The following is a 13,949-nucleotide window of genomic DNA, read 5'->3' on the forward strand; positions in this document are numbered from 1 at the left end:
TTATGAATGGAAAAATTAACCAAGAGATGGGGCCAGGTCATTGGAGGATAAAGAAGAGCAGTTAAAATCACTGGCAAATCTATTAAAGTTGGAATATATACATGTGTTGGGTGCCTGGGTGGTTGGTTGTTAAACATCTGACTTCAGCTCAGGCTATGATGTCACAGTTTGCGGGTTCAAGCCCCATGGTGGGCTCTGTGCTCAGAGCCTGGAGCCTGCTTTGCATTCTGTCTCTCTCTTTCTGCCCCTCCCCGGCTTGTGCTCTCTCTCATAAATAAATAAATAAGTAATATTAAGAAATAACAAATGTCAGGTCTGGGAAAAAAGCTGAAAAGAGTTGTCAATGTAATCATCAAAAAAGCTTTGGCCTCCAAAACAAAATTTTTTTGTCCATCTGATTATTTCTTTAGGTTAAGTTCAAATAATTTCTGATTCTTACATTAAATCTATCACACTTCTAATTGAACGAAATAAAATCTGACATTCTCTATGACTTCACATAAAAGCTCTTGCATAGTTTTTTATACATAATTTTTAAATTCCCAATGAACTATTTATTACAATAACAAATGGCCAAGTTTCTTCTAAAAAACATTAGAACCAATATAAAAGAGATCACAAATGCATAACGGAACAACAGGATTTGGTAGGAGAAATCAGTGACACATACACAGAGAAAGAAAGAAAAGGCCAGTAAGTAAGACACAGGGAGACAGAATAGATCCCCTTCCCAAGATTTCCCCCATGGATGAAATAACTGATCTCAAGAGTTAGGAGAGCACTGAATCTCTTGTGAAAGCAAAAGGGAAAGCATATAAATAGTGGTCTGAGTGACTGGAACTTCAGGTAGCTTGAGAGGACATACGCTGATAAGCCCAGGGCCTCTGATAACTACTCGTGGGCTTTCCTTCTTAAATACTTTGTCTTATTCTACTTAATAGTCTGTCTCCAACACACCAAATTAAAGATGGGGGATAGTGAGCAAATGTTTAGTTTAAGCAATTCTGCCAAGTACGTTCAACATTCACATCCTTACTATTAAAGCTATTATTACTTATAAGGAAGAATAATTGCAAATGGAAGTTTTTTCAGTTCTGAAGTCTTTGTGTTCATTCATGGGTGAGAAGGGGACATGCAATCTCAGCAGAGTTGGGTCAAACAGGACTAAATAAAAGTTTAGAAGACTAACACCTAAATAAGAGTTTAGAAGGTAAACATCTAAAGAACTTGTCAGTCAAATGTAGGATGAGTTTTAATGTCTCTGAATAAAACACCTCTATCAAAATATAAGACAGTATCTCTCCTCCCCAATGCTGCAAACGCATTAGTTACGTGCCTCAGGTGTTCCTACCAGATTCCTAAAGTACAAGACCTGTCTTAATTATTTTTAGTATTCATTTGTTTAGGATATTTGACATAAAATGTGGAGAATAAACAGGTGACAACAGTTTAAAATCTAACAAACTTTTGTCAAATGACATTATGTTCTCTATCTCTATAAACACAAGAAAAAGGATGAGCTTCACTTTGCTCTATTAACCATCCTAACAGCAATTACATTTATTTAATCTTGCCTGAGATTACTGAATAAATAGAATTTTACTCATTGCACAACACATGCAATATAGAAAAGTTTATCATTTAAATACAATACATAAGAAAAATAAGAAATTACAATCTTTAATTTTAAATTCTTACAGATCATCCATTTTGCAGGGGCTTCCTTTCTTCAAACTTGTTTCACTTGCTGTGGCAGTAACTATACTAAATAACAGCAAAGGTTATTTGACAAAGATAAACAGTAAAAACAGAAGATCATGATCATTTTCCAGCCAATGCTAGGATTTTGTATTAGTTAATACATTCACAAAATTCCTACCTCAAAAATTTGTTCAAAATTCTGAAACTCCTTTAATCTTGCCTGGAATCCTTCAGCAAGTGCCCCACCTGTAACATTTAGGTGAAGAGTTTAAAACCTAGCACACAGCAAGGTTAAGATCTCTAGTGTGCTGTTTTTATAACTATACATGTATTTCCAAAGACAATCTATAATAATACATACCACCTTCTGGCATCCCCTGTGCTTTGTGCTTTCGAGCACTAAGAACTTCCTTTGCAGAAACAAAGAAGATACGATTCTGTGCCTCTAAAGGATCTACAACTTTAAGCTCCTCCACCAAGAAATGCAGGCATCTTTGCATGTGCTGTCTGCGAACCTAGAGAACACAAGGTATTGAAATCTAGTAATTAAACAAAAATACAGCTGACAACTACAGACTTATACTACACTGTTTATAGTAATATTATAGTAATAGTTCCCATATACTTAACAAACCCAAAAATTCTAATAAATGAAGTTTAATACTGCCAACAGATCCTTTATCATATAAGTAAAGATCCTTCCTCGACCATTTAAATTCTGATGGAACAGCAAATACTATGCAGCCACCACAAAACATACTGTAGACAAATATTAATACTTACTGCCATGGGAAAGAGTTCTTAATTTTGTGTTAATTACATATACATAACTATACTACAAAAAAATGATATGTGTATATACATATGTGAAAATAGGTGGCATTTTAATTTCTTCCTTATGCTTATTTTCCAAATATTCTACAATGAAGCTATAAATAACTATGATATCACAAAATAAGTACTACAATTAATTTGATATAATGAAGCCATTTTTATTGTGAAATAAGAACATAAACAGTCTCTTTTTCTTAAAATACTGAGAATTCAAGTTGGTGAGAATGCATCAGCAAGGTATTAGAGCTGCAATATAGGGTTTAGATTAGCACATGGGTATTAAAACTAGGACTAAGAGGGGCATCTGGGTGCCTCAGTTGGTAGAGCACACAACACTTGATCTCAGAGTCATGAGTTCAAGCCCCATGAGGTTAGAGAGATACTTAAATAAATAAAACTTAAGAAAAAATTAAGAATAAAAAATAAAATAGGACTAAGGGTTAGAAATTAATTAGGGATTAATACTCATCTTTAATACTATAGCTACGATAAGAAATCTCTATTCTAAGACTTAATAAAAATTAAGCTAAGCAGTGCCTGGGTGGCTCAGATGGCTAAGTGTCTGACTTTGGCTCAGGTCATGATTGCACGGTTCATGAGTTCAAGCCCCATATCAGGCTCTGCACTGACACCCTAGAGGCTGCGTTGGATTCTGTGCCTCTCTCTTTCTTCCCCTCTCTCTCCACCACACTCTCTCAAAAATAAACATGAAACAACAAAAAAATAATAAATCGAATATTAAGTTTCATATTAAACAAAATTCCAATTTTGGGGGTGGGGGAAAAGAATCGAAGCAATCTAGCATGTGAACAGTGATGGGATAGTGTAAATTTTAATTTTTTATGCATTTTCTATTTTTGTAAATAAACACAAGCTATGATTAAAATTAGAAAAATAAATATTAAGCAAATTAAGTATTATTTATAGATCATAGATCAAATGCCAGATACACTATTCTTATTAAAAAGAAGTTTTTTAAAATTGCCAGGATGACTAAAATTTAAAACAAAAACAAAAATACCAAGTGTTGGCAAGGATATAAATCACCTGAAACTCTCAATCTGCTTAGGAGTATAAACTGGTACAAGTACTTTAGACTGTGGGGTTTTCTAAAACAGCATATTCTCTAGATGCAATCCACCAATTCTACTCCTAGATATATACTCACAGACTGCTAATCTCTACAGTACTGACATTTTGAGTCAGATGAATCTTTGGTTGGGAGGGGCTGATCTATGTTATGGGACTTTTAACAGCACCCCTAGCCTCCACCCAACAGATGCCAGAAGCACACTTCCTGAGCTGTGACTATCAAAAATGTCTTCAGGGGCACCTGGGTGGCTCAGTCAGTTAAGTATCAGACTTCATCAAGATCTTGATCTCACAGCTTGTGAGTTCGAGTCCTGCATCAGGCTCTGTGCTGACAGCTCACTCAGAGCCTGGAGCCTGCTTTGGATTCTGTGTCTCCCTCTCTCTCTGCCCCTCCCCTACTTGTTCTCGGTGTCTTTCTCCTTAAAAAGTAAACAAACATTAAAAAAAAGTTTTTTTAAAGTCTTGGGACATGGCCAAACATTCCCTAGGGATCAAAATTGCTCAATCCCTCACACTGAGAACCACTGGTATATACCTAACAGAAATATAAACCTGTGTGCACCAAAAAGACACATGTAAGAATATGCACAGAAGCATTATTCATAACAGCCACATACAGGAAATCCACCCAAATGCCATAAATAAATCAAATATATTTACAGGCTGAAATACCATATAGTAATGAAATGCATTTTACACACAAGGGTATGGATGCCTATCACAAATGTGATGTTCAGCAAAAGAAAACCGGACACAAAAGTAGATACTATATATGATTTCATTACATAAAGCTGAATAACCAAAAAATTAATCAAGGTTGTTAGAAGTCCTAGTAAGTGCTCATCCTTGTGGGAAGATGGAGAGGGGTACATTCTGGGGTGCTAGGAATGTTCTGCTTCTTGAGTTGGACACTTATGATGTATACACTTTTCTGTTATGTTATACTTTAATAAAAAATTAAAACAAAAGTTTCAAGATCTAAAATTATTAGATAGTACTTCTATCAGAATTTTCCTTCAAAGTAGCTTAATATTCTGGTCTCTATCAGATATCTGCTTCAGGTTTTCTATAATTACAGTCTTTTCTCAAGTAAGAGGACAGCTGCTTGTGATGTTCTATTATATAAGGTATGCTGTATATATATACTATATATAAATTATAAGGTATATATTTCTCAGATAACAATGTACTATATTTCAAAACTTAAAAAAAGATAACTTACATCTTCCATATATTCTGGTTCTGATGCAGAGGCATCCCAACGATTATTCAAAATGAAAATATTAGGCTTGGAAAGTCGCTCATTCACCTTGTGAAAAAACTGCTTTTCCTAAAAAACATCAAATACCCAAGAGTATGATCACTTTTAACAGTTATTTTATATTTACATTTATAGTTGAAGCTCTCAAAGTGTGAACCATTTAGACAACAGTGATTAATACCCACTGATAAAGGATCCCAAAACACTCTGAATATTAATTAAGCTTCTCAAAGATGAGAAAATTATAAGGCAAAGGTGAAGATTTTCCTGCTCCTGCCATGAGTCTTTACTGAACTTCTATTTAATAAGTATGTACTATATATAATCCCTATCAAAATAACACCAGCATTCTTCACAGAGCTAAAACAAATAATCCTAAAATTTATATGGAACCAGACAAGACCCTGAATAGCCAAAGCAATCTTGAAAAAGAAAACCAAAGCTGGAGGCATCACAATTCTGGACTTCAAGATGTATTACAAAGCTGTAATCATCCAGATGGTATGGTACTGAGGTGCCTGGGCGGCTCAGTCGGTTTAGTGTCCAACTTCGGTTCAGGTCATGATCTCAAAGTTTGTGGGTTTGAGCCCCATGTCAGGCTATGTCCTGGCAGCTCAGAGCCTGGGGCCTGCTTCAGATTCTGTGTGTCCCTCTCTCTCTGTCCCTCCCATGCTCATGTTCTCTCTCTCTCAAAAATAAATGTTTAAAAAAAAAAAAAAGACAGTATGGTACTGGCACAAAAACAGACACTCAGATCAATGGAACAGAATAGAGAACCCAGAAATGGACCCACAAACATATGGCCAAATAATCTCTGACAAAGCAGGAAAGAATATACAATGGAATAAAGACAGTTTCTTCAGCAAATGGTGCTGGGAAAACTGGACAGCAACATGCAGAAAAATGAACCTGTATCACTTTCTTACACCACAAAAGTTTACAAAAGTAAACTCAAAATAGATGAAAACCTAAATGTAAGACAGGAAGCCATCAAAATCCTCGAGAAGAAAGCAGGCAAAAGCCTCTTTGACCTTGGCTGCGGCAATTGCTTACTCAACACATCTCCAGAGGCAAGGGAAACAAAAGCAAAAACGAACTACTGGGACCTGACTAAAATAAAAAGCTTCTGCACAGCAAAGGAAACAATCAGCAAAACTAAAAGGCAACCAACAGAATGGGAGAAGATATTTGCAAACGACCTATCAGATAAAGTGTTAGTATCCAAAATCTATACATAACTTATCAAAAAATAATCCAGTGAAGAAAATGGGCAGAAGACATGAATAGACACTTCTCCAAAGAAGACATCCAGATGGCCAACAGACACATGAAATGATGCTCAATGTCAACTTATCATCAGGGAAATACAAATCCAAAACACAATGAGATAACACATCACACCTGTCAGAATGGCCAACATTAACAACTCAGGCAACGAGAGATGTTGGCGAGGATGCGTCGCAAGAGGACCTCTTTTACATCGCTGGTGGGAATTCAAACTGGTGCAGCCACTCTGGAAAACAGTATGGAAGCTCCTCGAGAAATTAAAAACAGAACTGCCCTACAATCCAGCAACTGCACTACTAGGTATACATCCAAGGGATACAGGTGTGCTGTTTCAAAGGGGCACTTGCACCCCAATGTTTATAGCAGTGCTATCAATAGCCAAAGCATGGAAAGAGCCCAAATGTCCATTGACAGATGAATGGATAAAGATGTAGTGTGTACACACACACACACACACACACACACACACACACTAACACACACATATACATAAATACAATGGAGCATTACTTGGCAATCAAAGAGAATGAAATCTTGCCATTTACAACTATGTGGATGGAATTGGAGGGTACTATGCTAAGCAAAATTAGAGAAAGACAAATATGACATGACTTCATATGATGAATTTAAGATATAAAACAGATGAATATAAGGAAACGGAAGCAAAAATAATATAAAAACAGGGAGGGGGACAAAACATAAAAGACTCTTAAATACAGAAAACAGAGGGTTGCTGGAGGGCGGATGGACTAAATAGGTAAGGGGCATTAAGGAATCTACTCCTGAAATCATTGTTGCACTATATGCTAACTTGGATGCAAATTTAAAAATTTTTAAAAATTAATATATTTAAAATAAAGTACAGAGGGAAAAAAAGTCTTTACCTGTCTCTACCCTTTGCAAAACACAATGGGTACTCCTGGATATAAATAAACATTATATATTTTCAAAAAGTTACTTCAAATCTTTTTTGATATTTGGACTAAGTAAAACCAATAACAATGTAAGACCTTGTACAATACATTATAATAAACAACAGAGAAAGGTATATGCCCTAAATGCTGTAAATACATGCTATGCTTATTCAAAGAGAAGAGAAGCCATATCTAGCTGGAATTAGAAAAAAGCTCCATTAAGGAAGTGGTGATAAAGATAAAGGATTTAGAAGTACTGATAATGGCATTCTGAAAGATGAGAGGCTGGGAGCATGAGAAGAATTGTGTGCAAAGAACAGCATAAACAGAGTTGTTTACCCAAATAATGGAATTATTCTAACAAAGATTTTAAACATTTATCTGTTTGTTTGATCATCAAACTATAATCAACGGTCCATGCTGTCAGAGTAGCTGGTCTCTGTGATATAGATTGGGGTAGGGGGCTACAAAACTAACAGTGACAAAACAGAAGTCTGGCTGGGAACACCTAGGTTATAATGATGTTTGGCCATTTATATGCTTTAGAGGAGTAACAATTTTAAAAAATCATGCTGTAGGTTTAGATATTAGAGATCTATAAACTCAAGCTTATTGGGATGAGTCTGGCTCTAGCCATCCTCAATAAATAACGTGTTATGTCTGACAGCACCTTAGAATATATATAGGTAAGCTGGAACCTAGAGTATGTATGGGTGAAGCTGGAAAAGGTTGACAAAACTAAAAATATGAAAAGCCTTGCCTGCCAGACAGGAGGGCTGGGGGCCAGTGGTGAGGTGGGAGTGTTTAAACATTTTTCAAAAGACTTAAGTTATCATCGTAATAATTCTGGTGCCCATTCCATCTGAAACCGGCAAATAACCACAATCAATGTCAACAACATACAAGTATCACACCTTGAATGTAAAGACTTACTAGAAGCTATAGCCATCAAATCCTAGATTCCCAGTGATACTCTGGGGACACTCAAGACCAGAATCAGCTCTTCCAGTCCCATGGAAACACAAACTCCTTTGTTCTCCCTTGATATCAGAGGTAATTTCTAATCCAGGACTTGGATTTCCCTTACTTTTCAGAATTAATAGACACCATTTCATTTCCTATGACTCAAACATAATAATATGATTAAATCCTACCGTGTTCATTAGTGTTGATTCAGAGTTTGCAACCAAAACGAAGACATCAGCATCTAGGCAAAATTTATCAATCCAGCTGTCCAGCTCTGTAGTAACATCTGTACCTGGACTAATGGGAATAAGATAAACCTCTATTATATAATATTTTTTAAAAAGAATACGTGATTGTAGAAAGACAATTCTTTTAACTTTTTTGATAAAGCAAGTAACATGGTCACTATTTTAATTTTTGAAATCTTTATGCTCTAAAAGGATGAAAACTAAGTACAAAAAAAATAGGCTAATACATAACAAAAATGAAGGTGCGAGCACCTACATCCAATAGAGCTCAGTAAATGTTTTAGTGCTCATAAGCATAAATAACAAAACACCCTCTGCTAGGCATAGGTTTAATATACAATTGATACTAAAAAAATCAGAGTGCAACTGTCCATACACTGGCTTGACGTATCCTGTAACAATGTGGCAAGATGGCAGGCTAGGGTCATGGATATACTCTGGTCATGAAATAAAGCAAAATTAAAAGCCCACCACCAGAACCAAAATGGTTTCCAAAGAATGCTAAAATTTTAACCAGAACAAAGAGCATACCAAAATTTTAAAAATTCATATAACTACTTTTTTTGGTAGAACATTGCTTAGCAGATGTACATTATCATTTTACTAAACACCATAGTAGCAAAAACATACGGTAAATGAAGACTAATCAGCAGAGTTGGAAAAAAAAATTCCAACAGTATTTGATTAATTCTTGAACCATGAAACTGTTAACTGTCCAGTAAAGTTATTTTGAGAAATTTGGTCTCCAGAATGAATTTATTACTAGTTTAAAATTTTACCTAATCAGAGTTATCTATCTAGTTATTTAAAAATAGACAATCAGGAAGGCCCAGTGACTTACTCAAACTATAGTCATTCTAGATAGGGGATAAAAAGTGGCTATCCTTGAAAACTTTTTATGATAGAATTAGACTGAGAAATTGGCACTTTAACCAGTAAAAAACAAAAAACCAACACCATATCTGTTCTTTAACAATCTAGCAGATAAGAACAAAGCAGCAACTGAACATCTAAATTTTTATATATTACATGCTAACGCAAGCAGTATTATTCTATTAAATGAACCTTTAAAAGGAGAATACAATGCATATGTAATTTTACCTGTCCACTAAAACCAGGTCATCTCTCAAGAGGGCACATTTTGCCTTTGGCCAAAATACATGCACAAGACAGCCAGCTTTCAAATCTTTGTCCATATGAAGGGCATGGGCCAGCTGATTAACTGTCTAAAGTGGAAGAGAAAGAAAAAACAAAACTGTGCTAGTAATAAAATTCAATAAAAAACCACTATGATTTGGAACATTCATTTTTGCAAAATATGTACAAAAAGCAGAACTTTAAATACTTTGAAATAAAACCATCTCAGCAATCTTGAGAAACTGAGTTTTAGAATTACTAAGTGGAAAAAAAATGGTATGCCCCTAAAACAGTTTATTCATACCATCATGTACAAATAGAACTGGTAACATTCTAAATGCCCAATAAATGAACTCTGGCAATGGAATCCTATACTACCCCTGAAGTTGATATTATATGTACGATAACAAATTTACAATATATTAGGAGAAAAAAGGCAAGTCAAAATAGCACATATGAAACCATTTTGTTTACAGAATACAGAAAAACACACATTTAACTCTATAGCAAAGGGAAGGGCTTCCACTGGCTTTGGGAAGCATGTGAGTTTTGGAGTTTCTTTTTGCCCATTTGTATTTTCTGTCTCTTCTAAAATGCACTGCTTACAAAAATTTTTTTTTTGTTTTAATGTTTATTTATTCTTCAGAGAGCAAGTAAGCATATCAGCAGGGGAGGGGCAGAGTGAGAGAGGGACACAGAATCTAAAGCAGGCTCCAGGACCTGAGCTCCACAGGGCTCAAACTCATGAGCTGTGAAATCATGACCTGAGCCAAAGTTGGACACTTAAACGAGTCACCCAAGAACCTCTAAAATGTATTGCTTAATAAGGGATGAAAATAGAAGAAACATCATTATAAAAAAAAAAAAAAGGCTTAAAAACACCAGAGTAATAAGATCAAAGCAGGGCACCTGGTGGCTCAGTCCATTAAGCATCTGGCTCTTCTTTGGGCTTACATCATGATCTCAGGTTTATGGGTTCGAGGGGATTCTCTCTCTTTGGGAAAAAACCAAAGCAATACAAGAGAAACTCAATACATGTTCTTTTAATAAAGGATTTTTCTTGGCAGACTGTTATTTACATGTGGTCTCTCTCTCCCAAAATAAGCAAACATTTAAAAAAAGGTTTTTTTAATTAAAAAAAACGGGGGCACCTGGGTGGCTCAGTCATTTAAGCATCTGATTTCAGCTCAGGCCATGATCCCACAGTCTATGGGCTCAAGCCCCAAGACAGGCTCTGTGCTGACAGCTCAGAACTTGGAGCCTGCTTCTGATTCTGTGTCTTCCTTTCTCTCTGCCCCTCCTCCACTCACACTCTGGCGCTTTCTCTCTATAATTAAAAAAAATTTTTAAGTAAAATTAATATTCAAGGAAAGGGCCCAGCACACCTACCTCTACAATTCATTTGTGATTTGTATCAAATTTTAAAGGGAAACATCTATTTTCAAATGAGCACAATAGTTCTGATCAGGGCTGAAGTGACTCTTCACAGTGATGTTAGCTAGGTTTTATTTTTGCTTGTTTTCATAAACTTTTTGATAGAATTATAAACGTGTACTAATGTCTTGATGCCTGGTCTATAAAATTAAGATAATAAAAAGCATGTATCCAACAGAGTTGTGAGGTCTGAGTTATTGCAGGCACTTAGAATAGTGCTTGGTACTTAGCAAATTTGCAGTTAAGTATTAGCTGTTATTACTGCATTTTACTGTTTTTTTAATGTTTATTTTTGAGAGAGAGAGAGAGAGAGAGAGAGAGAGGAAAAGAGAGAATGTGAGAAGGGGAGAGGCAGAGAGAGGTTGAGAGAGAATCCCAACAGGCTTAGCATTAATAGGATGGAGATTGGGCGCTGGATCCCACAAACTGTGAGGTCATGACCTGAGCCGAAATCAAGTTAGATCCTTAACCAACTGAGCCACCCAGGCACTCCCAGCATCTGATGCTTGATCTCAGCTTAGGTCTTGAGCTCAAATTAAGAAATTTGTGAAAGGTAGAGAATTGCCACTGGCCCTTATCTGATAAAACTATTACATTTAATCATGAATGTGCTTACTAAAATACTCCAAAGATAAAACAGTTTCTAAAGACACAGACATTCATCAAATACATGCCAGGACCCAATTTTTTGAACAAAGTTTTCTTTAAAAGATGAAAGTAGATAAGATTAAACTGCAACAATACACTTCACTGTTATTTTCAGAACATTATTTTTTTGAATGTAATAAACTTTTAACTCTAATTTACTTTAAAGACAAGTTTAATTCCTTTAATAATTTAGCTCTGAAAGAAAGGAATTTTAGAGAATTCAAAATATTAGGGATGGCTTTAAAAGTTATGAATTAAAACATTAATGGTTCTTTTATCTCTAGCAATGCAGACATCTTACAAAAAAAAAAATTAAAAAAGAACAAGTTAAGGGCAGTATTTCAGGAACATTATATTCCTAACAGTCAAATATGATACCTTCACACTCTTTTTCTCATCTGATCCTTCAGTCATAAGATAGGCTTTATCTCCATCAGTTCCTTCAACACTCAGGAAGCAATTGGTTGTATGGCCAATCCCACTAGGGAGGACTTTATCCCACAACATTGCATTGATAACAGAGCTCTTCCCACTGCTTGTCCTGAAGAATGAATATGAAAACAAAATCTACAACAGTAAAAACTTTATTCAGAGAAAAACAGAAGGAATATTTTAGATGCAGCCATCAGGGAACGTTTCTGAGGTTTTAACATTTAGATAAGGTTTGAAAACAGAAAGAGCGCGAGACACAGAAAACAAGGCAAAGGGAATTCTAGGTATAGGAAATCCCAAGCACTTAAAAAGAAAAAAAGCCCCAAATGGACTTAAAAGGTCTAAAAAGTTAGTGAGTAAATAAATACTTCTGTTGATACACAGCACGAGGTATTTGAGCAAACCAGTATGGGCCTAGTCATTTGTTTTTGTATCCCTAGTGCCTCACAGAGAGCACGGCACACAGGAAGTTAACGAACGATTCCTAACTGAATATATGAGCTGTGGCACAGGTCACTTTATCATTCCCGACACTTATGTTAACAAATGACATTTCCTACTCTCCCTCTCTTTGGGAATCGTGGGGCTGAGAATCCTTTTGGAAGACATACCTGATAATAAGAGAAACTTTAAAAAGTCAAAAATTATGCATATCATTAATCAGTATTTCTATGCTCAGGACTTGGCTAAGAAGCCAAGTCTTAAAAAATAAAAATATGACTGACCTTCATAAAGTTTCATTTTATACCAAAAACATATAAAATGAACAAATTCTTTTACATGCTAATAGCTTTAGCATTTAACATACAGAAAAACTCTTATGAGGAAAAGGGGGAGAATCATCACTTGCTGAAACATCAGAAACAAAGCTGGGGATAGGACCTGGAAAAGCTGATTTCTAGAAACTACCCTGGAGAGAAATAATAAAGGATTACCTGCCAAAAAATGCCACTTTCATATGCCTCCGAGACAGCACCTCACCAATGATGGAAAGCTTGTTTTTATAACCCTGTATTTCTATCAGATCATCCTCAGTAGCTATTTGATCAAGTTCTGGATTCTTGTATGTTGCTACAAAATTGAAATTGTGTTAGAAAAAATGATAAAGATGAACATTAATTATACAATGGAATATCTAAGATATGCATATATTCTGGCTTTGCTCTGCATTAACATGGCCATTTGAGAAGTAAAAATGCCATACTACCTGAATATTTGGCAAACGGTGAATACCTTATTGCAATAGGTCATAAGAATCCTGGCCAAAAAAAGCTTCCAAATTATTAAAAATTACAGGGGCCCAGTCCAACAGGTATTTATTATTCATCTAAGTCTCAAAAATACAAAATATCCATCTAAGACAGGGGTGCCTGGGTGGCTCAGTCGGTTAAGCATCTGACGTCAACTCACGTCATGGTCTCAGGGTTCATGGGGTCAATCCTGCTTGGGATTCTCGCTCCCCCTCCCTCTCTGCCCCTCACTCACTGACACACACACTCTCACTCGAAATGACTAAACTACAAAAACAAAAACACCCATTTAGACAAAAATGTTTTTCTGAACAGAGAAACTAGAACCTAATTATCTACCTATTATTGTTCCATCCTGACTAAAGGGATAAGAGGGACCCACATGCTAAGAAATAGTGAGGTTTGTGAATGGCCACCCCTATGAAATAAAGATAAGGTTCAAGGGGGTCTCCAAGCTAGGTAAGACATTGCTACCTTAAAACTTCTTGTCTTCTCATAGGAATGGAGCAAAACAGCTCATTTAACATAAAAAGAGAATTACCAACTATATCCTACTCCAGTCAGGCTAGAGGTAACTCTGGTTCCAGACATAACCCCTTGTCCACCAAGGACAGGGGTGGGTAGAAAAACTTGGGTTTGAAAAGCAGAAGCCTTTCAGTTTTGTTTGTATCTCAGGAACATACACTTTTACATTTACATATATTTTTAAGTGGTTACTACAGAATCCATTACAGCCAGTTTTCTC

General features: G+C 35.8%; 1 protein-coding gene across 4 annotated transcripts in view; it reads right to left on the reverse strand.

Moving 5' to 3' along the window:
- MFN1 (mitofusin 1) overlaps positions 1–13,949 on the reverse strand; it is a 31,669-nt gene that overhangs the window by 14,376 nt on the left and 3,344 nt on the right. For 3 of the 4 annotated variants that reach the window (XM_029939840.1, XM_029939842.1, XM_029939841.1), the window contains exons 3-9: positions 12,890–13,025; positions 11,901–12,063; positions 9,405–9,529; positions 8,244–8,352; positions 4,850–4,957; positions 2,063–2,216; positions 1,880–1,947 (exon numbers count right to left, since the gene is read on the reverse strand). In XM_029939840.1, coding sequence (XP_029795700.1) covers positions 1,880–1,947; positions 2,063–2,216; positions 4,850–4,957; positions 8,244–8,352; positions 9,405–9,529; positions 11,901–12,063; positions 12,890–13,025 — 863 coding nt within the window. The remainder of the gene's footprint in view (positions 1–1,879; positions 1,948–2,062; positions 2,217–4,849; positions 4,958–8,243; positions 8,353–9,404; positions 9,530–11,900; positions 12,064–12,889; positions 13,026–13,949) is intronic. The other variant, XM_029939843.1, reaches the window with a different exon arrangement.

This window comes from Suricata suricatta, chromosome 5 (genome assembly GCF_006229205.1).
Source record: "Suricata suricatta isolate VVHF042 chromosome 5, meerkat_22Aug2017_6uvM2_HiC, whole genome shotgun sequence".
NCBI lineage: Eukaryota > Metazoa > Chordata > Mammalia > Carnivora > Herpestidae > Suricata > Suricata suricatta.